Genomic DNA, 26,469 nt, shown 5'->3' with positions numbered 1-26,469 from the left:
TGAACTTAAATCAACAACTCCAACATGGTATCAAAGCACAAGATCTAGTAGTTCCCATTCAAATCTTGAGGGATCCGACCTTGAGAGAATTTTCGATGCACTTTCAACCCAAATGAACTACCCCATCGCATTCAGAGTGACCAAGAATCTAAGGATCGACTATTCATTTGCCAAAATTAGTGACTAGAAAAATTGGGGCGATTTTTTGGGGGCATAAAAATCAAGATTAAAATTTTGTACATAATTATATTGAACATACAAAACTATACCATATATGTCATCATCATACTAAGTCTGCATAGACATCAAAAAAAAATCTCTTACGCAAAAAAACAGTCCTACAATTACAACAACACCCAAATAATTGTATTGCAGTTGTTTAATTTTTTCCCACAAATATTCTTTTTGAATTTTTTGTGAGTATATTCTTGGAAATATTTGCTTGTCTACCCTTCCAACTCTATCGATGCCCCTCTCCTAAGCAATCACTTTGCCCACCCTTGGTCATATAAGCAACTAGGGTTCCCAAATTCAACCCCAAGCACTAGCAAACATGTGATTAGATACTAATCTTTTTAGCCCTAGCCCCTTGCGATGGTTGAAAGCCAAATTGGGCAATTTTAATCAATCAACTGTATTTTGGACATACGAACTCCGGTTTTTGCAAACCATATATCATTGGAGTGTTGATTTTGAGCCCGATTCAGTAGTAGTGATCTTTCCAAACTCTACTCCAATGAAAATGGGTCTTTGATGCTCAATCTAGTTATTTACGCTTTTAGGGCCATGATTTGTACATCTTAACAATATTTTTTGCAATTCTTGGGGCAACAAAGAATTGATTCAATCCTGTATACAAATCTCAGACCTATTCTTACTAGAAAATTTACCAAGTACTTGTTATTTTTATCAAATCTCGAGTTTTTCTTTTTTGGTTCTTTTCTTAGAAAACATGCAAATCATATTAATTATAAATAATGGGACATGCAAAACAAAAGAGTTCACACTTAATTCAATGCTTAACAAAGTCCTGCATAGTAGAGATTATTGCAATTGGCATAATTGATCATGCCTCTCAATTGTGTCTTCTCTCAATTTTCTCTTTATGACCAAGTAATTCCATTGATTGATTCACACTACTATTTATTTATAGTGTATCATATATATAATAACTGTGGTTGCTTAAACCTATGAGAATTTTCATCATCCACCCTAATTCCTAACATGTGAGTTACCTTCCAATCACAGCTTTGTCAAATGATTTCTTGCCACACATAGCAACATTATTTTTTTCCTCACATTGCCCACATTGGAGACATGCTTGAGGATATTCACTTCCTCTTTGATGGCAACTATAACCCACCTGTCATATCTTCATCATTGCCTTAGGAGGTTGTTTTACGAGTATCTTTAGAGTTTTTTGGATTTGCTTTATTTGATTTGGAATCATTTGATTCAAACATCATCTCTTATTTTCTCTCATATGAGGGGATATTGATTGTACTTATGTGATTGAAGCAAATACTTGGAGGGACATATTGAGTCATATATCCTTTTGCACATGTACACTATTTATTTATTTTTCTCATTTACTTTTCTCATTATGAGAGATTGCATTGGTTTGTACAAGTATACCTCATTAGACCTTATAACTTGGAATTATCCATTCATGCATTCATGAATTCTTCTTTTTATTAGATTAGGCTAAATATAGCACTTCTCATTAAAAAAAATGTGGACACTTGTCATAGGCTAATTTAATCTTCCCTCGAGATTTAGATCTAGGGTTTCTTTATCCTTTCTGTAAGGATACATCTTTCATTGTAATCATTCATTATAATTTATGCATCAATACAATTCTCATGTTGTTAAGCAAGTCTATCTTGATTGATCTCCATTTGTGAGAGGTATCTTGTCTAGAGGTGATTGTAGGGATTTGTGGGATTAAATCGGCAACTCCAATATAATTTGACAATACAATCAGTAGGAACTTTCTAATGGACTATCTTCCTAAGTTTCAAATTCATAGTATCCTAATATCTTCATACAAACACCTAAAGAAGATTGAACACAATAAAATGAATTAAAAATCTATGCTACCTTTTTTTTTTTAATTCATGTCTAGGAAAACATCCTAGATCAAACTAGGAAGCTTATAGAGTATCAAAATTTAAAAAATGTAAACAAATATTATTAAAAGACCCCTCATTTGAAGGAAAAAAATGAATCTTTCTTTGTTTAAGGTGGTTTTCTACATGAGTAAAGGTTGAGAATCAATGGCCAAAGAGAAACTATAACTAAAATTTGTGTAGTATGGACATGAGGATGGAGTAGTCATTTTTTGAATGGTAAACACCAAACATGAATTTTGGGGCAAGAAAGCCATAATAGAAACAACATTTTTGGGGAAAGAAAATATGATTATTATTGGGTGTAAAAACATTTTGGGGAAGACTCTGCAAAACAACAAAGAAATTGTGAACTAGCTCGAAAAATAGCAAAATAGAAGACCTATAGGGCACTCCAAGGTTAGAATGATTGGGCAGCTCTCACGAAAACCAACATATTTGGAATGAGTAATCACCCTTAATGAAGGATACATAAAGTTCTGTATGCATCACCCAATCGCCCATGTTGTTAAACAAAAACCGCCCTAGCTGTTAAAAAAAATGCATTTTTCCATTTTCTGTTGTCACTATCAAAGAAGGGCTAGAAAATATTTTTTGAAAATTGTTTCACCTAAGAAAATTGTTGTAAGAAAATAGAATATGATCCACAAGTTAAGAGATTTTATCCTTCTAGTATAATTTGAAAAGGCCTAAAAACTCCTTTCTTATTTAAAAAGGGCCTCTAAACTCCTTTCTAATTAAAAAAATAAGTCCTTGTTCAGCTTGGTGTCTCTATGAGGTTGGATATATGTCTAGGTAATGAGATTTGTTTTGAGTACTCATAATCCAAATCATCATCTCGATTTAGAATTTTGGCCATTTCACAGCTTCCAATTTTTAAAATGCCCTACAGTTCCTAACAATTTAACAGCTTCCCCCTAATAAAAATACATTGTTAAATGACACTATTTTCAATTTATCGTAAATGGATACCGAAAGGCAGGAACAACACAGCGAAGATTAATAATAGTGGCAAAAGTGGTTTGGGGCTGCTAACACACAACGGCCATTTATTCGGCCCCAGGACTAGAATGCATAATGTTCTCTTTTAAGGGACAGTGTACATGCAAAGCATGATTAAACAATACTAAATTACAAATGATCATGAAAGGCTATTACAATGAAAGCCCGGGATTCCATATAATAGTAAGGCACTTTCACAAATAGCAATGGAACGACGCAATACGTATTACAGCATACAAAAGTCCCTCCAGCTTTGAAAGATTAGAAAGGCTTAATTTAACTTGATTTACCAAGAGCTTTACCAACTGGTTGAAGCCACAAAATGCATAAGGTTCTGTTGTTCCCACGAGTGGCCCAACAGCATGTGCTCGCTAGTCTGTGTTACCTTACCTTGATAAGAAACTAAAGAAATAAAATATAACATCTACTTCAATGATTCCCCCAAAAGTTGAATTACATTAATATAATACCAAATGTTATGATACAGACGCTTATTCCATTTGAATTTCCACATCGCATCCTATGATAACATACATAAGCTATTGATTGTCCTCAAACATATCAAAATATGTGTACATTAAATAAGTTTTCGTTTTCAAACATAACAAAATATGTCGAGTGTTATATTAGACTTAACTCTTCTGTTCTATCCAAGCACCCTTATATCTCACACATGCCATCCCACCACCTCACCCAGCCCCCACTTCCCTTTCAATCTTTAAGTGCACTCATTAAAGCAAATGTCACAATACTTCTTGATGTAGATTCACGGCTAGTCCATTGCTGTTTCCCACCACTAAATCATCTCTCTTTCGGTAGTGTTTGGCTTCCCACTCAAATACATTCCAAGTAGCTTTTACTAACACACAAGCTAAAAGTTTGCATTGCACGTGCATTGAACCAACTCTTTTAACAAAATATTACACAAAAGTGTTACTTTGTTTCAAACAGTCATACACTACATAAAACTTTACATGGCCAAGATCCATTAGAAGTAGTTTGCCACAACTTTGGCGTAGAGGCACTGAACATGAAGATTACCTTGGAGTGCTTGCTCCTGAGCAGCGAACTCCTGAGTCACCAATTTTAGCTACACAAAATTGAAAAAAATCCACTTAGTCTTTCAATCTATGCTCCTAAACATGTCTGGTATCATTTTGAGAACCATCCTTTCAGTTCAAACAATATAAACTTCACCTTTCAATATGCTATTCATGAGAATAATTGATTACTTAAGAAGAAAACTACAAGATTTCAGGTAAACCTTAGTCTAAAGGCATACTATTTGAAGTCTGGTGAAAATAGAAAAAGTTGCATGAATTTAATGAATGGGGATGCTAATGGCGCCTCAAGCTAACAAGTGAATAAGAATCTAATTTCCATAAATTACTTCTACTGGAACGAAAAGGTTAAATAGAAGTTTTGCAAATATAAATATGCTGAAAATTTTCCAAGTGAGAACACTTCTGGAAACCGTTTTCTAAATCAACCCGTTCTAAGTTCCAAATCTCATCATTTTGTAGTTGTTGGAAGAAGGTTGTGAATAAATATCTAGTAGAAGATTACAAAAATCTCTCGTACAAAAGCTTTAGGCACAAATAACAAAAAATAGCTTGTTACAGCCAAATTTCTTGTGGAAAAGTTTATACTCATAAATAAATATATATAGAATTTTTTTTTATTACACAAAATGCTGCCAAGGGGGCAGCTCCCATTATATTAAAATTGTAAAAAGAAGTTTCCGATATAGTAGCTTGGGCCATAGACGGCCTATTTTACAATTTATTCCCTAGTTCCTCTTCTCCTTCATCCTCTGAGTCATATCACCTGTACGTGTTGTAAAATAGGATATACATGATATGAGTTCCTTGATGCGTGATTCCATTTCTGTTGTTAAGAGGTTTGGGTTGTCTTTGATGTATTTCCTGTATTACTCCAATATCCTTTTGCCGCTTTTACTGCCACTTACTAGAATCTTCTTTGACATAGTTCGCAGAGGCCAACTTCCCACAGCTGTGTTTTACCAGTATGTCAACAATGGTTGATAGGAAATTTTCAATTGAGAAGTTGTCATGTTTATGTCCAATAACTCTGCACACTCCTTTGACCCAACTATGGTAATTATTGTGCTCCTTGCACAAGTAAAGCAAACAACTTGCCAATTTGATCAACCAGAGAAGAGTCATTGTAGGCATGAGGGAAGTCTTAAACCAATTCTTGGCTCTATCTCAATATTCATTGAGTAAGAAGTGTTTTAATAGACTTTCCATTCCCACATGTGAAGGGATGAGAATTTCCCAATTTTTCATCATACAATTCACCGGAAATTCGTCTGGATATTTTGCAGTTAGAGAGGCAGAAGAGGTGCCAACTATCCAAAATGGTACCTCTGTGAGACAATGGCAGTTCTTCCCATTCCCTCTTGAGCATTGCTTGCAGCTAGAGGTGACTCTTCACGTTCAGGTCATCGGCAGAGTTGCTTTTCAAATTACGTTGGTGCATATCTCAAAATTGCCTTTGGGTTAGTTTTCCCATCAAAGACCAGCTTACTCAAGCCTTACATACCTTCATTCCTTCAGTGATGACAGTACTTTGGCATCCAATTAAGATTCTGTTATTCCCAAGAAAAATTGTGACATGTACTTTGATTGTCAAAGATGATGATTTCCTTTGCATACTCATACACAAGATTTGGCAAACTTGTCTGCATTCTGGTTCACCTCCCTATAGTAGTGCTGAATTTAGTAGTTTTCCAACCTGTCAAGTACTAGCCAAATCAGATCTAAGGTGATCCTCAACTTCCAATTCAAAATAGTTTGCCGTCATATGGCATTGATACACATCATTGAGACTCTCTATATCTATCTCGTCTACATGTTTTTGTTCGCATAGCTACAAGCATACAACCAGCAAGGAGTGCTTTCAGTTTTACTTAACCATTTGTATCATTTGTACCCTGTCAGCATAATTCCTGATTATGCATCTGGCACCAAAGATCCCAAAGTTGCCCCAAGCAGCACCATTGAAAGTTAGCTTAAGTCTTACCACTGGGGGGCAGGAACCATTTAATTTTTGCCCTCACACTTTGACTTATAGATGAACCCACCACCCCCATGAACCAGGGGTATTATATAAATAAATAGATAGATAGATAGATATGCCAATGTTTCTCCAAGTCTCTGAAATGGAGGGATGCAAGGACAAGTTTCAAGGGACAGAAAAAAATTTCAAATAATTTGAGGACAAGCAGGGGACAGCTATATATAATGAATAAAACATAGTTAAAATATTTTACCATTTTCAAAACCAACTTTGTTTTCGCTCTATATGAGGAGGTCACTAGAAGAACCAAAAGCACCTATACGTTTTATCGTCTACAACAGTAGGATAAGAAGCATTTTTATGAAGACAATATAGGGGATGAAAACAGTTGGCACTTAAGTTTGTGCAATCTTCACCATTGTACATAGCAAACTTGCAAAACTGGCCAAGTACTCGCAAAACTCGTGAGCACTCACAAGCCAATTCGCTAGGTCAGTAACTCGCCCAATGACTCAGCAAAGTTTTTGTAAAACTAGCAGCAATTTTTGCTTGAAAAACTCTCAAAGTAAATCAAAAAATCGCGATTTTTCCTTTAAGAACTTGTCCAACTTCATATAATTTAGTTTTTCTTGTAGTTTAAAAAGCATGATTTTCATTGGTGATGAAAGTTTTAAAGGCTTTAATTTGGGCTCGGTGGCAGGGGCTCCACCCCTCAACCTTGCCATGTATCGCAACAAGGAGCATGCCAAGGGCATTGCTCCAAACCCCCACAAGGAGCACTACCCCTTGACCCCATTGGGCGCCGGCTATGGGGCAGATTGAATGCATTGGCCCCATTGTGTATTTGACTATGGGGCTGATGCATTCTATCGGCCCCATAGCCAAAACCATCCCCATAGGGGGTATTGCCCCCAGACCCCCATGAGAGCCACTGCCCTTCAACCCCATTGAGGGTCCCCACTCCCAAATCCCCATTGGTTATTGGATGTCAAATAAGAAAGTTGATTATAATGACAGGGTGAGGAGAATTGGCATATAACTCTTTGAGTGTGGTACTTAGACATTAGTATTACAAAACTTGCCAAAAATCTCTTTAGATAGGCAACTTCTATATATGACATGGCCAGTGGAAGTGTCATTGTACTTCATTTAGGGTCGAACTTGTCTATTGGTCTATGATATGCATTAAACTCTAATTCTGATTATATATGATGGAAATTAGTAATATGCTCAATAAATTTAGTAATATGTGCTTTAGAAGAATAATTTTAAAAAATTGTATTTTAAAATGTTCGATAAATTTGCCACATTATTGCTGATTGTTTCCCAAGTTTTTTGGTGAGTCCCAAAGGTTTTTAAAAAATTTAGGCTAGCCAAGTCATTGCCGAGTCTGAGTTTTTCAACTGCGGTGCATAGGTCTTCAACATCTATCATTTTTTCCTTCATAAATACTATTTCCTCAATCTCAAAGCTCTCAAAATGCCAAAATATTAAACAAGGAGGACATGTACCAATATAAATATATTGATGATAGTTAATTTAATTTCCATTAAATATAATTGGCTGTTAAAAGCCAATGAAGTGTGTGTGTGTGTGTGTGAGAGAGAGAGAGAGAGAGAGCAGAAGCTAGAGAAGCCACAATTGTCAGATTAACTTGCCTAGACATGCATATACATATGGTGAATAGTAACAAGCATGAGTATGTATGTAACACCGTCTATTGTTAGTATGATAAAGAAAACTCATTCATACAGAAATAAGTAAGACAGTATGGGCATTAACATTAATCTAACTCAAGTATAGAAAGAAGATGTAAGGAGATGAAGTTATTAAGTAGAGAAATGGAATATGACTATCACCGATCTATTGTGGATATGTACCATTTAGCATTCATCATTAACACCTTGATGGGAATAAAGGGGATCAAACCACAGCTTCAATTTCAACTAAATGCTATTTCCTCACTCTCAAAGCTCTCACAATGCCAAAATATTAAACAAGGAGGACAAGTCCCAATATAGATATATTGATGATAGTTAATTTAATTTCCATTAAATATAATTGGCTGTTAAAAGCCAATGAAATGAGAATGTGAGAGAGAGAGAGAGAGAAGCCACAATTGTCAGACTACCTTGCCTCGGCATGCATATACATATGGTGAATAGTAACAAGCATGAGTATACTTGTATATATGTAACACCATCTATTGTTAGTATGATAAAGAAAACTCATTCATACAGAAATAAGTAAGACAGTATGGGCATTAACATTAATCCGACTCAGGTATAGAAAGAAGATGTAAGGAGATGAAGTTATTAAGTTGAGAAATGGAATATGACTATCACCAATCTATTGTGGATATGTATCATTTAGCATTCATCATTAACACCTTGATGGGAAAAACCACAGCTTCAATTTCAACCAACTTTGTATTTGTAGAACCCAACACCACAATAAACAAGCTTTTAGATCGGTTACCGGCCATACGCCTCCAAACCAATTCTAACAGCAGACCAAGCATGGATATAGTCAGGAACTTGCAAAACGCACGATCCACTTTGCCAAAATTAAAGCCAAAGATAAAATGAAATACAATATGGTACCAAGTAATTTATTATCATATTTAGACAAGCATACTAATGCGACAGAAATACCAAAGTGTCACATACACAAGTAGTAATTGGTTAGAGATAGAAAAACTTTCAAGCTTTGAGCAATAGATGCTCCTGGAAGACAAGCAATTGCTGCAATAAAATAATTATGGTGGTATCTTAGAGAGCAATTATGATATTGCTTTGGACGATGCTCAGTATCAAGTCCAAATCCACAAACATCACTGGATAAGAAGCCTGTAGAAATGAAGTCAAAGAAATAAGACTTGAAAACCTAAGTCCTAATCCATAATGATTTTCATAGCCAACTGTGAAATCTTCAAAACTGAAACAGTTCATGGCCAAGAAACCATTGACAATGACAAAAATCATCATCACAGTTATCCAGAAAAATTGTATTGAGACAATGACCAGCACCCAAGAATGTATAGAGCCTTTGCCCAAAATTAATAACAAAAGAATGATAATTATCCAAAACAAAATCGACCCTGGCCCACTACAGAGATAAAGAAGCATTAGAAAATTTGGAATATAGATACCAGTTGAAATTAACTGGATATGCGCAAGTGTCATAAATGGAGAAAAAATTGCTTTGAGGAATTTCAAAATTGCTGCTGCGTATGTCCCTATAAGTTTAGAAAATAAAGACTTATATTTGGAGTACTTGGTGATATTTTTATACCATTTTTATGTATGAGAAATTCATTGTATAGTCAGAAAATAGTTAATGGATAAAGGGAAAGAAGGAACCAAAAGTAACAGTTGAGATAAAAATTAGCAATGTTACCATATATACATGCTCGTAGAACTTTTATGGATCAGTGATGAGGAATAACAGGTCCACACTGCACTTCCCATTAACAAGGCAAGAGATGAACAGAAAAACGGTGAGTGTTAGATGGGAAGAATGGTGTTGGCAAATGAGTTACTCCCTTTTCTTACTGTTCTGTGTTCTTTCTATTGTTAGCTTCCATGCAGGGTGTTTTATTTTGTTTCTAGGTGTTTTTGTTAGGAGGTGTACCATTCTAGCTTGGCCTTTTTAGTTTGGATTGATTTTTGTCATGTCACTAGTTTGACTGTATGTATTTTAAGTTTTTTAGGCTTTATTTGATAGAGAGCTATTCGCTGGTTTTATCTCAATGGGTGCAATATACTTCCTTTTAAGTCTTTTATGTCTAGCGTGCTTGAGTGGGAACCTAATAGAAACCCTCATAAAATATCAACAAAAAAAACAAAAAACAGATCCACGGAAGACCTTGGCAGCAGATCAAGAAGTAAACACATATAGAACCTCAACTAACGAGAAAATTGTGGATAAAAATTAACCAGAAAATCTCACGTAATTGATCATGTATATAGGGTGATGGGAGAGTGATAAAGGATGGAAAATAGATAAGGATAGGAATCAAACCTACCACCCATACTAAACTATAACTTTAGATCATGCAATCATCAATTTGTGTAATGTCTACCGTGTTTGCATTCCGCCGTTGCTTTATTTTGATCCAATATTGACTTTGTATATGATACACTTAAAAATTAAAATTGTGCATGTCTATTTTTTGTATTGGCATACATGTGGTACATCCTGATTACACACATTATTTTGATCATGTAAATATCATTGCTGATGTTTATAGATGTTGTGTGTGTATAATGTTATGACAACATTTTAATTAGACTGATGATGATGTGTTATATTTGTTGTGTTTCATTGAGTGATGCAGGTACAGATCATCAACTCCACTTGGCTTCATAAGTCTAAGCATGCCCATTTCCCCAACAGTAGTTACAAGAGATATCACATTGGCCATTATTATTACCCAGCCATACCCATCATCCTAATTTGGGCGATTCCCTGTTATATGTGTTTATACTGGCAATTACCATTCTAGTAACACCTGGTATACCCTATTGCATAATTGTGAAAAACCCATGATGACTGTTTGTGAATAGTCAGTCAATTGCAAATTATCATCATTTGGATATGTATGATGACTGTTTGTGCATAGTCAGTCAATTGCAAATTATCATCATTTGGATATGTATATTAATGATATTTAATATTACCATAGCAATTTAATATTCAAATGCACAATGTGTCTTGGGGGTTTATTATTGATTTAAGTTCTAATTTAAATTACGTTTATTTTATTCCCACTTCAAAAAGTGGGTTTATATTGTTGAATTAGAGCTTATTTTTCACAATTGTTTACTTTTCTCATTTGGAGCTCTCAAACCCTACTACATTTGAATTTTGGATTGATCATTGTGAAAGATCTACTTGGAAAATTTTTGTGGGCACAAGCTTGATAGATTTATGTCGGTGGTTGTTACCGGCTGTCCAAAGGAATACTCTCTTTCGTTGTGTGTGCAATTCATTTCCATTTCTCAGTTTTGAGAGAAATTTGAGGTAAAGATTCAATTTCTCTCTTGTTTCTCAGTTTTATTGTTTCAAACTTGTTTCAAATGATATGTTAATTGAATTCAAACACTCTTAATTTAAACCTTTTCGTTTTAGTGATTTCCCAATTAGATTGGAACAAATTATTGTTGCAAGGTGAGTGCCCTTGGTCTTCTTGTGCTGTGCAGAGCAGCACTTGGGTTTGTGCCATGGCTTAACTGCCTCCTATGGATTTTATAAGTCTAGTGGTTGTATTGGGCATTAACAGGTCAATCTTTTGATGCAACGGCAACCGTACTTCTAACAATTTTGAAATCACAGTTTTACAAAATATTATGCTGCCAAATTGTGCAAAATGAATGGATTGTCAAATTGAGTGTGTTTTAATGGTTGGGCATATGAGGATAAAAAGGGTACTCTCACATTTTTAGTTTTTGCATTTGAAAATTTGAGTTTGAGAGGTCCTTTAAACCATGGATGGCCATGGGACTAGTTTTTGTACAAATTTGTGAATTAAGTTAAAAGTGGAATTTGATGATTTTGAAACGATATTTCAATGTGTAATAATAGATTTATATATGTAATTTTTAAATTGGGATCGATTCGGATCCAATTCCATGGTATTGAGGCCAATCGGGCATTATGTGAATAATGGCAAAATTGATGTATTGCATTGTGAATTAGTATTGTTTGCATTTGAATTACTCTTTCATTGGAATGGGATGAGCTTACAGAGTTAAGAGTCTGTTAGGGGAGTTACTCTCAATGGGAGCCGAGGCCCAAAGTGACCACTAGGATAACCTATTGGAGTTAGAGTAATTCAAGTGATAACATAATTATAACATTGGGGGCCAAGAAACACGCATTAAAAGATTATTGAGGATGCCCCTTGCATGCCTTGAGTGCTTGTATAGGCTAAGGATGTATTGGGAAGGCCTAGCCGTCCATGGGGCATTGATCTAGCATGATCAAGTCTCCTTGTTTTGATGAGAGGACTACTTGGTTCCGCATGAGCCTTCCCTTTGAGCTATGCGATGACGATCCCATTTCATGGTCTCTAATATCCAACCCTTGTGTAGATTTGACTTGTGTACTGATATGGATTCTTGACTCGGTATCACCATCACATTGATGTTGCATTTCATTCTTGTATGTCATTGTGTGTCATGTATGCACTGTATTTTGGTTGTGCTCGTGCTTGGTTCGTTTGAGCCCGTGATTTGTTTGCTGCCCTTGTTCGAAGGTTTAATTACTGTTTTTTTTCCAAGCACGGGTCGGTTTCGCATGGTTTCTTTGCAGCTAGGGTTTTCCATTTTTCCTCAAAATCGATGGTTGCTGCAATTTTGACCTAGGGTTTCCCGGTCTTGTTGTGACCTATTTCACACATCGCTCCATTGCAAATGGGGACCCATGTTTTTTTCCTTTTAGGGTTCCTCTTTGGCGTCGCAACTGCTAATCACCAATCTTTTTACAATGAGGAGTTAGAGTTTTTGAGAATTCATCCCAAGCCAAGTTGAGAAATCATGTTGAGTCATGTATGAATATTGTCAAAGTGCTTAGAGGGTCTGAAGGACGAGGATCGCAATTGCTTTGTGTCATTTCTAACAACTTGCTATTTTTAGAAATTTCTGCTTTTTTGCTTTTTCGCTTTTTTCTGTTTTTTTTTAAAGTGGCATATGGGTTTTGTTTCTCATGTCATTTCATCTCTGCCCATGTTCTCGGAATTTGAAAATCTTGTCTCTAGGTATAAAAAGCAAGGCTTCGAAATTTTTTCTTTTTTCTGAGATTAGGGTTTTGTTCTTTAGGTCATTTCAGTCCTGCCCATGTCTTCAGATTCGAGAAATTTTGCCTCTTGAGTAAAAAAAGAAAGGGTTTGCTTTTTTATTTTTCTGATATTAGGGTTTTGATCTTTAGGCCATATTATTACTATCCATGTTCTCAGAATTTGAAAATTTGGTCTTTAAGGGTAAAAAAGCAAAATGCAAACCCTAATTAAGGTTTTGTTCCAAAAGATCAACCATATGATCAGTGCCCATGTTCTCAGATTTCGAAAATTAGGTCTCCAAGTGCAAAAAGCAAAGTAGAAACCCTAATTAGGGTTTCATTCCAAATGAATTGTTGATCAAGTATGAAGGTAACAATGGGAGCATGTTGCAAAACATGTTGAGATAAGTAATTGTTGCGTATGATTGCCAAAGTAATAAGTAATACATTGTTCGAATTGATGGTGATTACCTCTTTTATTTTGGAATTTGCATGGTTCTTATCCCTCATCATAGTTTAGATTTCATTTCATGTATGTTAGATATGATTTCATTTCATGTATGTTAGAAGAATGCAAGATTTGATAAGTATTGATTTATGGTGAATTTCCGCTCATACTTTGATGAACAGATGATTTTTGTTCATTGTGTAAAGTTACTCTGAGCTTATTTTGTGGAGGTGTAACTTCTACTTTGAGTAATATTGTTCAACCGTTGGTATTATTCATAAGTATGAAAATCATAAGCACATCCCTTAAAGATCGCACTCACTTTGTGTAGTTGTCCTAAGCATGGCAAAGCAAAGTGTTGTTATTGAAGTCACCTAGTCAATGTCGTCTCTTGAATTCTTAGGAATGGATTAGAATGTTTGAACCCTTATCTCCTTTTCCGATTTCTTGAAGTCCATGATCCAAGTCCCAGATGATAGAGCTTCATTGTCTAAACCTCCATTGTGAATTGAACATGCCAAGCGTAAGTCCCTTTGTGTATTACACAGCATATCACAACGCCCATTGAGCTTATCCGCATGTCAAGGCCTGACAAAAGAAACCTTGGAATCGCCATATGATATTAGCATAAGCGGTGATTTTGGTAGATGATAAAACAGATACTAACAGGTCTATGTACTTGCTCGTGAAGGATCATGGTCATGGGTTTCTATAATGTTTTCCTCAAAAATTATATATGGGTTTTGCCTGATTTTCTCCTAAAAATCATGGTTTTTTTTTTTTCATTTTTTGCATGATTTTTTCACACAAAAATGGTGGGATCTTTCTCTACAAGAGGTTTTCCTGATTTTTTCCACAAGAAATCATGATTGATGTTTCAGTGTCTGGGTTTTTTTGATTTTCTCTTCAAAAATCATTTTTGGATTTTGTAATTTTTTCGATTCTCTTCAAAAATCATTTTTGGGTTTTGTAATTTACAGTTAGGTTTTATAATTTTTTCCTCAAAAAATTACTGTTGGGTTTTCTGATTTTTCTTCTAACAAAAGTCTAGCAGCTTTTTGTGGGTGATCTCAGTATCACATCAAGGATTTGGCATATTTTTCCACAAAAATCGTGGTTTCTTACAATCAGTTTTTGGGTCGTAGTACTCATCTGCAAAAGTTGTTGCCGACTTTTTGAACAAAATCATGGTTGTTTTTCTAAAACAGTTTGGGTTTGGTGAATTTCTCCTCAAAATCGTGGTTTTAGTTTGAGACGCTATTCTCAATATCTCTAGCTTCAAGGAGGGACAATTTTGTTTCCCAACATTAGGTTTGGCAGGATTTTGGTTAATTTGATCATTTCCAGAAGTTTCGCAGCATCAAGGAAGGTCTTAGGAGCAAGCTCATTTTGTAGAGCGTTCTAAAGAAAAGGGGGCAGCCTTCTATGCATCCATGACTATATATATATATAGGGTAGTTAGATCGATGACCATTAAAGGAGGGTATTAAAATAATGTAATGTTTCTCTAATGGTCATCTCAGGTAGTTTAGGTAGTTTCTAATTCCAGCTTTTATTTATGTTGCTTCGTTTAGAAGCATCATAATGTAATTGCCTATATATGTAAACTCCGTTTTCATTATTGAATAAACAGTTCCCATTACACACACATATATATGTATATACATATATATAAATACATATATAATATATATAAACTTATGCTAGGGCTGACCCCTTCTCTCCTCGTACCCCTGGCCAACATATTTTGTAAAATCCAACAAACATGTATAAATTTGTTTTTGGCTGGCTGGCTGAGATTATCTAGAAATTTTGATTGATAAATTTGGGGCAGACTCCTGAGTTTGCTTAGCTATAACAAAACCCTCAGCTGCCCTAACAGGTCGGAATAAAATCCCTGACCTATACTGATCAACTTTTCCATTTAATCTACTTTTTTTTCTTACTCTAAAGTGGTGGTTTCATAAACAGGCCTTATTTGCAGATAGTGTCATTTTGGAGGACTACACAGCGTTTATAGGGCTGAATACTGAACCCCTAAGGGCAAATTTCATAGGGATCTCTGTTCACCAAGAGGATTAGTGAAATGAACACCACATAGCAACCAGAAGGGAGCAACGAATAGACAATTAAGGGCAACAAGCAGGTCTGGGTACTACAACAGAAACCTGGGAGCACACAGCCACCTCCAGCCCTCAGTGAACTCCTAAGCATCCAGAGTGACCTGAAGACTAAGGAATTGAAAAGCTAACTGCTCGGATCTAACCCAGCACATTGCCTAATCAGCAAGTATCAACCTTCTTGCAGGGCAACCACTATACAAGCACCTTCACCATGAAGATTCTAGATTTATGAGAAGTGTACATTAAAATTGTAAGACTTGTTTTCATATCTGAGCTTATTCCGACAATTCTCTGATTTTGGAAGTTGACTGTCTAGTCAGTACTGAAATTATTCGAAGCTTAAATTCTTCCAGAAATTCTAAGAGTTGTTTGCTGCTATTTATTGATTTAATAATGTTAATGTGATGAAATTGCTTGACGATCAAATATCTATAATTGGTAAATCAAATCTGTAAACCCTAGTAAATTTGATAAATCAAATCAATAAACCCTTGGGCTATTTCAACTCAGTCAATCTTCATTAATGCATAGCTTTTGGGGACCAAAAGCTGATGGGGGAATTCAAATGCAATGGAGATTTGAGCATGATATTCCAACTCACGAAGGAGCCCAATGGCAGATTTTATCATCAGACCAGTGTAACAAGTTATTCTGGACACTGCCCAATTCGTTTCTTGCTTATAGATGTTTTGGATGGCATGAGACATCTCAGAATATTCATTGGCAGATGAGACAACTTCCAGTTTTGATTGAGCTCCTTTGGGGTCTCATAAATGTAATATTTTGTAGGGGCAAAATGAAAGCGTAAATAGAATCAAAAGTTGGATTTGATTGCGTATTCGGATAGCCCCTGAGAATAGTGCAATTCCTATATAAACTCCACACCTAATTTAAGTTGGGATGCAAAGGTTTACGGCCTCTAAAACATCCTGTTGAATTAGGATTTCACTCCTGGCAACACCATTTGCCCCAATGAACATATAACTAGTAAAGGCAACTAGTAAAGGGTTGACCAGCTCTGCGTATGGTCCAATCGCTGGAAAATGAAGAGTTTCAAAGCAATCTCTAGTTTTCTTTGGGCATTATTCTTTTTTCAGTAGGCAGGGAACTCAAGGAGTTGCTACGAACCTTCTAGATGCCTAGGACATAAGAAAATATTCTTGTTAATGGTGTAGCAATTGTGCAGAGTGTATGTATTTTTAAAGTCTATTTGTAAAAGGTAAGTCTGAAATTGAGTGTCTTAGAGCTCTTCAATGGTGGTCAAACTTTAGGCCAAATTGATCTTTCCAAATTCATTGTCAACTGGAAGCTTCATAGATTGAGTTATTTTGACACTGTAGATTTTCTCTAGATAAATGTGTTCCTAGATTTTGAGTTTGTTTGTGTTCACTTTTGCATTATGTTGATGTGTAGATTGCTGTTATATTGTGCTTTTCACACTTTTTGTTATTTGTAAGCCATTGTAGATAGTAAAGCCTATAGGGTTACACTTGGTTACCTAGTTCTTTGGAATGAAGTATTTGCACACAAAACTTGGTTGTTACAGAATCAGAATTGCTTGTGTCAAGATATGCTGCTCCCACTAAACCTTCCAATGATTTGTGCTGGTAGAGGAGGTACCACGTTCATCTTTGTCCCGAAAGCATTTCCGAAGGGTTAGGTTCTTGTAAACATCCTGGGATAGCAACCTAAAGGTGCTTATTAGTCCTTTTGATAAGATCAGGCCTAATGGCAATAATACTCTAAAGCTCTAATAAGGTCTAGATCAATTTGACACTTTTCATAACTGTTAATTAAGAAGCAAAAATACATGCTAGATTCGAGGAATACATACTCTTAGGATATGAAACATAAGATTTGAGGCGTACCCATACACTTAAATACACGTTAAGCATAACGCATACCATTTGTATTCTCACACATTATTCCTTCGTATACGTTTTCCAAAGTATTTTCGTGTTCAATAATTCCTATGTTGTTTTTACTAATGTCTTACCAATTTTATTTGCGAGAAGTGTCTTAAAACATGCACCCCATTTAATTTGAGTGCAAGAATAACATTCTTGAAACATTTATAAGTACTCATTTAACACTCAAATGAATAAACTTGTTTGGAAATACATCAAACATTGAAGCGCATATAAGGTATACATTTGGAAGGTACAGACAAACCACACTTGAAAAAACACGAGGCATGAATCATACATACAAATAAGGCATGAAGCATCCATGTAAAGCTTGAAATATGCACACAAATACACATAAGGCATAAAGAACATGAATACACATAAGGCAGGGTTCATATATGTGAATATACATAGCACATGAAGTATACATATGAATTCACTAAGGCATGAAGAATATATGCAAATATACATAGCACATGAAGTATACATATGAATTCACTAAGGCATGAAGAATACAAGTGAATACACATAGTGCATAAAGCTTGAAGTATATAGAGGACTTCACTTAAGGCATGAAGCATACATGTGAATACCCACAAAGCATGAAGCATAGATATGAATTCACTTAAGTCATGAAGCATACACATGAATACACATAGCGCATAGAGCATGAAGCACACACGTGAATTAACTCGAGTCATAAGGCATACACATGAATACACGTAGCACATAAAGCACAAAGCATACACATGACTTCAAGTCAAGTCAAGAGGCATACACATGAATACACAACACATAAAGCATGAAGCATACACATGAATTCACTTAAGTAATGAGACATACATGTGAATACACAGCACATAAAGCATGAAGCATACACATGATTTCACTTAAGTCATGAGGCGTACACGTGAATACATGTAGCACATAAAGCATGAAGCATACACATGAATACACTTAAGTCTTGAGGCATACATACACTTAGGGCATGGAGACATCATATAAATACATGCCAAGCATGAAGCATACATTTTAAAGGCACAAACATATAGAAGTGCAATGTTGGCCTATTTGATTTTAATCCCTTAAGAATAGTTAACCCTAATGGCGGTTAAGTAGGTTTGTCCCGCAAGCTGGCAGGAATGGTGCTCTGATACCATTTGTAATGTCCCCTTTCAGATTTACATTAGATTATGCCCTAGAACCACAATTGCAACAAGTTAGGTTTAGGGTTAGCTTCCTTATCAACTAAAATATCTTCTTTAAACAATAGGGGCAAAGATTTAGATCCTACAGCCATGATCAAGGATTCACATACACATATATCTCTCCCATTATTAGGCTTAGATAATAACATATAATAATCTTTAAATCAACACATACAATATCTATATTACTTCCCAAGGGTGGAACTTTGGCGCTCTTGGCCCCAATGGCAGGCAACATGGACATCCACTCAAGGTATCCTACCTAGTGGGGTGCTTGTACTTGCTTTCCCTATTCATGCTTCATCTCCTAAGATTAATAGCCATCATTATAGAGTCGGAGAAGACATTGTAATGGAGGTTCCTCAATTGTCCTATCTAAGCCCAAAAGCGGAGCTTTGGTGGGGTGCTTGTACTTGCTTTCCCTATTCATGCTTCATCTCCTAAGATTAATAGCCATCATTATAGAGTCGAAGAAGACATTGTAATGGAGGTTCCTCAATTGTCCTATCTAAGCCCAAAAGCGGAGCTTTGGCCCTCTTGGCCTCGGTGGCAAGCAACATGGACATCCGCTCGGGGTATCCTATCTAGATGGCAATCCTCGTGATTTGCCCCTTCCTTACACCTCCTTCCTTCTATACATGATGGAGGTTTACAAACAGATTTATTAATCAGACATGTGCAATTTATATCCAATCATACATATATGTATATAAGAAATAAATATTGACAATTAATGCATAAGCTAGATATATAGAACAAGAGCTATTATTCAGATTATTAGATGCTGACTATAACAGGTTTGAATCAGATTAGTGAGTCTTACCCCAAGTATGTGTCTGCTGTTTACACAACTCTGATTCTGATTCTGATTATTGTTCCTTGTTCGCTGATTGCTGTATATGTCTAAGACTCTTTATTGTTGTTCTTCCATGCCTCTCGCTGTCCTCTACCATAGTGGCTTTATATCCTATTATTTTGCTCAAATTGTACGACTGTTGGGAATGTCTGCCCTTTCATGAGGGGTCGAGTGCCCTCATGGATGTCTATTCATTAATTACTAGTCATCACAAATGGTTTTCTTGTAGTTGCACTTCTTCATGGATCGCTGTTCTTAATAAATTGCTTAGTCTTTTTCTCTATTCAAGATCACTGCATCTAATTGCTGTTTATCATCAAACCCATCCAATCGCTGTCCATTAATAATGTTTCTGATCTCCCTTCTAGAAAAATCATCTTGTCTGAAGGCATCATGATTTTTCTAAGGTATTTGGAACCCTTCATGGCAGGAAATGACCCAAGTGCACATGGAAACTACATTAATCACATTGTTGTGCGAAGTTTCTGGTTTTTACTGTGTAAGTTTTTTTCCTCAAGTAGCCCTGAGCAACAAGTAGCAATGGAGTTTTGGGTGAATGACAAATGAAAGGTAAAAAGTTAGGGCACAACAACCAAGACAGCCATTTGTATTTTGTTCTGATCTAAGGTAAGGCATGTGAAACTACAAAAGTAAACAATTATCTCTAACAATCAAACTAGAAGAACAATAAAGTGAATCTCCATGGAGACTCTTTACAGACTCCTCTCTGAATTTAAGATTCTGAATTTGTCTTTTTCTTTCCCTCATTTCTATGTTTAAGATTAGGCATATTCTATCTTCTCGGGTTTCAAATCTGTTATTCACAAGCATAAACAAGTCTTCCATTTTCAAGAAAAAAATCAATACAGAACATCTATTACGCGTAACTGATAATTTTCAGTAATTTGTGATTGCATGTATAAATTGTTTTTTATAAAGACAATAATGTTTTGACATTTTCTTTTTATGTAGACTCTAAACATCTACAACAACATTAACCAACCGAGAAATGCTTTATATGGACCACGAGTGTGCTTGAAGGCGTTATAGTAAAAAAAATATGTATGGCCATTTCAATTGGAAATTCAAATTATAATTTGTTTAATTATTCGAATGAAGCCTTGAACTAATCATCTCAAAAAATGCATGCTATCATTTTAGCAAACAATATAATGTTTGTATGATCAACCCTTCAACACATATTGCTCCCTATTTTCTAGAATAAAAAATGTGTCAGGGCACTAGTGTCAATTACTTTGACAGTTCTGACTGAAATAGTTTGCTTTGTTGCTGATAAGAGCCTTTACGGTGTCTAACCCCATTGGATCTCCCTCCTCAATAACCTTTAAAACCGTACCACCTCCAGTGAACAAATAATATTTAACATTGTCCAGTGCAGCTTGATACAGGACAGGATGAAGGCTGTCAATAATGAAAACAACATTAGTCTTTCTGATTCTTTGCAAACAAAAATAAGAAATTCAAATTAAAAAAGTGTAAACACGAACATCAATGTTAATAGAAAAGCAGCTAAATAGTAACAGCGTGCAGAAAACTCACAAGGAATTCACAAACCAGGAAAAGGTCTGTTCAGACTTCAGAGCATCCCCAAAATAAGTGTAGAAATTCTATTACATTAGCGGAGGTGATAAAATGTAGTTAGCAACAGGAGCTTACCTTTTAAATGTCTGAAGTGTATCACCACCTCCAAAGAACTTTTGGGCCGCACGGTTTTTATCAATGACCTCATCCATTTTGCTTGTACCATGCCAGAAATGGGGCATGAGTCCCATCACAGCATTTACAAAAATTGTCTTAGCTGAGTTCATTGCTTGCGCAACTTCATCTGACTCAAATGAAATAGGATCAACATCAACTACATAATTGTAGGTCTTGCCTGGAGCAAAGTCCTGAAAAATATTAAGAAAGATAAGTTTTTACGATCATATTATAGTAGGAACTTATTATTTAAGTTCTAAACTCCCACAATTCTCGGAATTAGATTAACAAAATCTGTATTATTTACCTTAACATTAATTGTCCTGTATTTCCCTTCAAATCTACCCTCCAATGTATCAGTTTCCACTAGCCACTGGAGCTCCACAATCTTTTTCTCTGTTTTATCCTGTTCAACTAGTTCTTTTGCAAGTTCAATGTCGGAATCCTGTAAATAAAGATTGACATGAGCAAATATGAATCAGTAAACCTGCAAGCCAATTTTATCAAGGCATATCTCATAACAATTAAAGAAAGAGAATGTGATACCTCTACACCAGCAATTTTAACTCCATATTTGGCACATAGATATGTGTTATAAATAAGCCCACCCAGAACTAACTTATCAACTTTCTTGTATATCTGGTTCAATGGACCAATCTTAGTATCATACTTGGCACCAGCAACAATGGCAACAAATGGCCTGTTGGGGCTAAGAAGTGCTTGCACATGGTAAAGCTCATCCTGTAAACAGGTTGACAATTATATCAGAATCTTCAGTAGACATCCTCCACTCACAGAATTCATAGACAGATCAAACACAACATACTTATTGAAAGCACACAATTCAAATTATCAAAAAAAAACACTTACCTGCATACATAAACCTGCATAGGAGGGCAGATATTTAGCAACATGAAATGTTGAACCGTGTGGTTGCCATGACCCAAATGCATCATTTACATAGACATCAGCTAGAGCAGAAAGCTGAATGACAAACCTTTCAAGCTTTTCTCCTTTATCTTCCTCTCCCTGATGTATCAAAAACCTCACATGAAATAGATGCCAACCCGTAGAATTTTTTAATCCAAATTTAAGGAAAGCTTGCATATCAAATTACTAACGTATTGTGGACCCCATTTCTACTCCCTGCAAGTCTGATTGATTTTGTACACGTGTGGTTTAGGGATGACAAGCTAACCATGCTTATTATGATGCCAAAGTTCAAAGCTTGATTGCTGAGATATTATCAAGCATAAGCCAAAACACCAATTGCCCAAGACAGGCAATCCTAACAACACCAAAGCTTACTCCTAATTGATAAAGGAATCATTCCAGCCATGTGAATGGTAAAATCCAAATACCTCACCTCCGTGTAACCAGCAAGAGTTTTAAAGGCTTTAAAGGATGCAGTCCCATGCAAGGGATTTCATGTTCCATAATTATGGAACAAAGTCCCATTAGATGAGGGAAAATTTGCTAAAGGATAAATCGAAATCTTATTGGGGAAAATAAGAGCCCCTACTTTTTAGCTCTCGTATTTTCAGCTGCTGCCTGTGGGATCGGTTTGGAAATTTCCCTGCCACTTTAGGGGTTTTTTGTTCCATATCGCATCGTTAGAAGGCTCATGAAATTGCTTTTGTTTCCAATTAAAAATTTGGCATTAGAAATCTAATAATCAGTGTGGTTCACTCAGTCTATAGCCCAAGGTTCAGAAGTTATGATATTTGTGCAACAATCCTGGAGACACCCATCCATTGGGGTGTTTTCTAAAACTATTACATCTAAATTAAAAAAGAGGAATAAAGCTAAAGAACTAACCGCAAACCACCGAGTATTGGGCATGTAGATTCCACCAATCTTTCTAGTCTTGAGGTCATGGATCAGCCAATTAATGGAGGTATCAATGTCCAAAATTCCATCTTTCTCAGTAGCATTGAACTTGGGAACTGCAAACTTGATGCGCAGCTTGCGCTGCAAATATGCAACAATAGCATCCACAGATTCATCCTGGCGTATTGAGAGGGTTTTAGTCTTCTTGTCATATGGTCGTCCAATATGGCTCATGATAATGGGCCTGAAAGTGTAATTTCAGTTAGATAAGATCATCCCAAACAAGATCATGGCATTTCAGTAAGGCTATGTAATACCAAAAAAAAAAGAGTCAAACCTACCTTCCCCCACGCTCCACTATGTTGTACATAGTTGGCAGAGTTACATCAATCCTGTACTGATCTAGTATTTTCCCTGCACCCACCACCAAGGGATACATTTTAATCAGGCTACTGGTAATAAGGGGCCAACACTATAATGTTCCTCGAGATAGTTTAATAACATTGTGAATCCCTGAAAACAACAAACCAATCCAAATTGACCACACTAAAAAAGACTATTTCAGTTATCTATAAACAGAATAGGATTTACAGAGGAAGCAAGTTACAATAGAATTCACAAAAAAATTCCACAGCTAATATGTCATTTACATCATTGCTGTAGACATTTTAGAGGCCATTTACATATGTATCTCATTGTTTAATGGGAAAACCCTAAATACTCATTTGTTTTTCATACTCTAATAAAAAATCTGCCACATATCTTGTAATTTACTAAAAATATTCGGATCTACTGGAATTACAAAAAATGGCAGATGATGATAATTTTCCTGATCCAATTATCTGAGAAAACATTTCGAATGGAAAGGAAGAATTCACCTCCAGTTTCGATATTACTATCTCAATGAAACATAAATGAATGGGATACAGCTGTGATTTAGCAGAAAATACACAATTTTAGCTGCATCAAAACTGAGAATTAACTCAAACAAAGTCCTGATCTAAAACTTTTTTGAGCGTTGGATTCTATAATTGATCAAAATTCTAGAATATCATTACATTGCTCAGAGAACAGACTAGATATAAAAAATTTAAAAGAGATGCATAATCCCTCGTTACAAACATCTGAAATATGAAAAGTGATCAAACCAACATGCATAAAGACGTTTGTATAGAGCCTTAGAAAGAATCTTATCTGAAGAGTTTATGAAGGTCAGGTGCACTGGATGATTGACAGAACTTCTATTAATTTTAGAATTTTAGAATGAAAATATTTTGTACTGGTCTGATTATAATTGAAGTGCCTTAGACAAGTGATCTAGGACTACGATCATTGAGTATTTTTTATTTTAAGAAACAATTGTGCTCTACACTCTTTTTACTTACTGGATCGATTCCATTTACTAACTCCTAGACTGTTCTTTAAAAAGACTCGTTATGAATCCTCTAAAGAAGGGTCTAGGGATTCTAGATATAATGTTTGGAAAAACTTAATTCAGATGCCTCAAAAAAATCCCAATCTAAGGGTTTTGAGATGATCATCTAGATTAAATAAAATATTTTTCTGCTGAGCTGATTACATTTGAACCGATGTATGCTACGATTACTAAGTATTTGGAATATTAAGTTAAACATTGTAGCCGAAATGTCTTTTTCACATTTATCTGGGAGCAACTGTTCCATATCCTCTTTTCTTTCCGATGTTTGAATGTAATGGATATAAAACCTGCCTAAGAAAACAGAAAATGGAACATAACTAATAATGTGCGCCTATATGTATAAGCAGATTGAACCAACAGAAACGAAAAAAAAAACGCGCAATCAAAATTGTAGAACTTGGTGATGGAAAAAGGGCTTAAAAAACAAAAGTAATAATATGCGCGCCCAGACTAGCAACAAAATTTGCAAAACCTCCAAAAGGAAGATAAGAGAATAGCAATGCACTTGGGGGCTAATTAAGCCAATTGATCCAACCATTAATAAAATGTTAAAAAAATTAACATTCCAGAGAAACGAAAATATAAATAAAACGGTTACTTCCTGCTAAATATTTTTCACAATTAATCACAGAAAACTCATACTCATCTACAGATTGCAAAACGATCATGCACAAATCCTGTTAATTCCAGATAAATGTTGCAGAGAATAAATAAATATTTCTAACCTTTTTTGACGACATTGTGATCGACTCTAAGAAGAACGATCTTATCTCTGAGATCAGCCTCCTGCAAGAGAGGCAGTCGTTCATCCATCTTCACCTGATCCATCCCATCATCCACGCTGTAACCAACATGCACACCGTTGTCTGGACTGTATTTGGCCATCGTTAAACCCTTAATGATGCTCAGCTTCCCAGAGAGCACATTTATATATCAATAGGTCCCTTGTTCCACACGGTTTTTTTTCCTCAGATTTGAGTCCCGGGTCTCATTCAGCTCCTGGTGTTCTAAAACCACGTTCTGGAAGATTTCATAAGTCAATGGGATTCGAGCCCAGCATTTTATATTATATATTGGTGTCAACTTCGGTTTCTAGAATGCTTTCAGGGGACACGTGTCCTCGGAGTCTGCCTGTTTATGGAAAACGACAACCAAGGGCGCCGCCTTTGTTGGGTGGTATTGTTTCCCACTGGTGACTGTAACTGCCACGTGTAGACCACGTGGTAAGATGACTTAATGGTGGTGCTGAGTCACAATAGACAGGAGACAATTAGTAGTATAATTTTTATTATTTTTATTTTCTTTCCTTTTTCTTTTTCTTTTCCCTTTTAGGAAGGCGGTGAATTAAAACAAATGCTTAAGTCATCTAGTTTGTAGGTGAAAATTGTATTAGTGTCCCCTTTATAAAATTAGTTTTTATTATTATTAATATTATTATATTAGTTATTGCTTTTTAGAGTTTCATTTTTAATTATATCTTTTACTTTTAAATTTATGGGTAGATTTGAGTTAATAGTAATTATAGATTAATCTTTAAAAAGTTTAAATTTTAAATTTTAAATCTTTTGTTTTTCTAATCTTTAGTCTAGTCATTGTGAGTTAATTTAGTACACATTTGGTTAATTTGTGGGTTTGTTCATTGTATTTAAAGACACGTTCACTCATTTCAAATTATGTAAGAAACAATCCACTTCATTTAGATTTTGAGTTACGAAAAGAGAATAAAAAGAATCTAAGAGCATCTACTTTGTAGCACATCATCCTAGGTCTATTGCACACTTGTTTGTTGTCCACAAATCTATTAGAGTCATCAAGTCAACCCATCTAGGAGTTTAACTCAAGAATTTGTCCCTTGCAATTGAACAAATTCTCAAAGATATTTATAAATGTTGTTAGTCCTTGTAGCATTCAAGCAACAAAGAAGTGAGGAAAAATATGTTGTAAACTATGGGAGTTGATAAAATCAAATATGTGAGTTACAAGATCA

General features: G+C 35.4%; 1 protein-coding gene across 2 annotated transcripts; it reads right to left on the bottom strand.

Annotated features, from left to right (window-relative positions):
- Positions 1–3,652: 3,652 nt before the first annotated feature.
- On the bottom strand, positions 3,653–25,745 carry LOC131041228 (uncharacterized). 2 transcript variants are annotated; one of them, XM_057974250.2, is made up of 9 exons: positions 25,208–25,745; positions 23,386–23,458; positions 23,033–23,288; positions 22,085–22,243; positions 21,761–21,955; positions 21,522–21,659; positions 21,173–21,405; positions 20,751–20,917; positions 3,653–4,221 (listed from the first exon to the last, which is right to left on the bottom strand). In XM_057974250.2, exons 1-9 carry the CDS (start codon positions 25,365–25,367, stop codon positions 4,169–4,171), a joined length of 1,434 nt encoding a protein of 477 aa, XP_057830233.1. In that variant the 5' UTR covers positions 25,368–25,745; the 3' UTR covers positions 3,653–4,168. The 2 variants fall into 2 exon arrangements, with proteins under 2 accessions (XP_057830233.1, XP_057830232.2); XM_057974249.2 differs by lacking the exon at positions 3,653–4,221 and adding an exon at positions 19,537–20,018 and having other exon boundaries at positions 25,208–25,521.
- Positions 25,746–26,469: the final 724 nt, after the last annotated feature.

The sequence above is a fragment of the Cryptomeria japonica genome, chromosome 6 (genome assembly GCF_030272615.1).
Source record: "Cryptomeria japonica chromosome 6, Sugi_1.0, whole genome shotgun sequence".
Lineage (NCBI taxonomy): Eukaryota > Viridiplantae > Streptophyta > Pinopsida > Cupressales > Cupressaceae > Cryptomeria > Cryptomeria japonica.
This window is presented reverse-complemented; position numbering and strand designations above follow the sequence as displayed.

Bases quoted from the DNA above. Each gene is read 5' to 3' on its own strand.
- LOC131041228 (XM_057974249.2), bottom strand. From the start codon at position 25,367: ATGGCCAAATACAGTCCAGACAACGGTGTGCATGTTGGTTACAGCGTG. The intron at 23,459-25,207 runs GTTAGAAATATT...TGGTGGGTGCAG, and splicing joins TCACAATGTCGTCAAAAAAG to GGAAAATACTAGATCAGTAC. The intron at 20,918-21,172 runs GTAAGCTCCTGT...CATTATTGACAG, and splicing joins ACACTTCAGACATTTAAAAG to CCTTCATCCTGTCCTGTATC.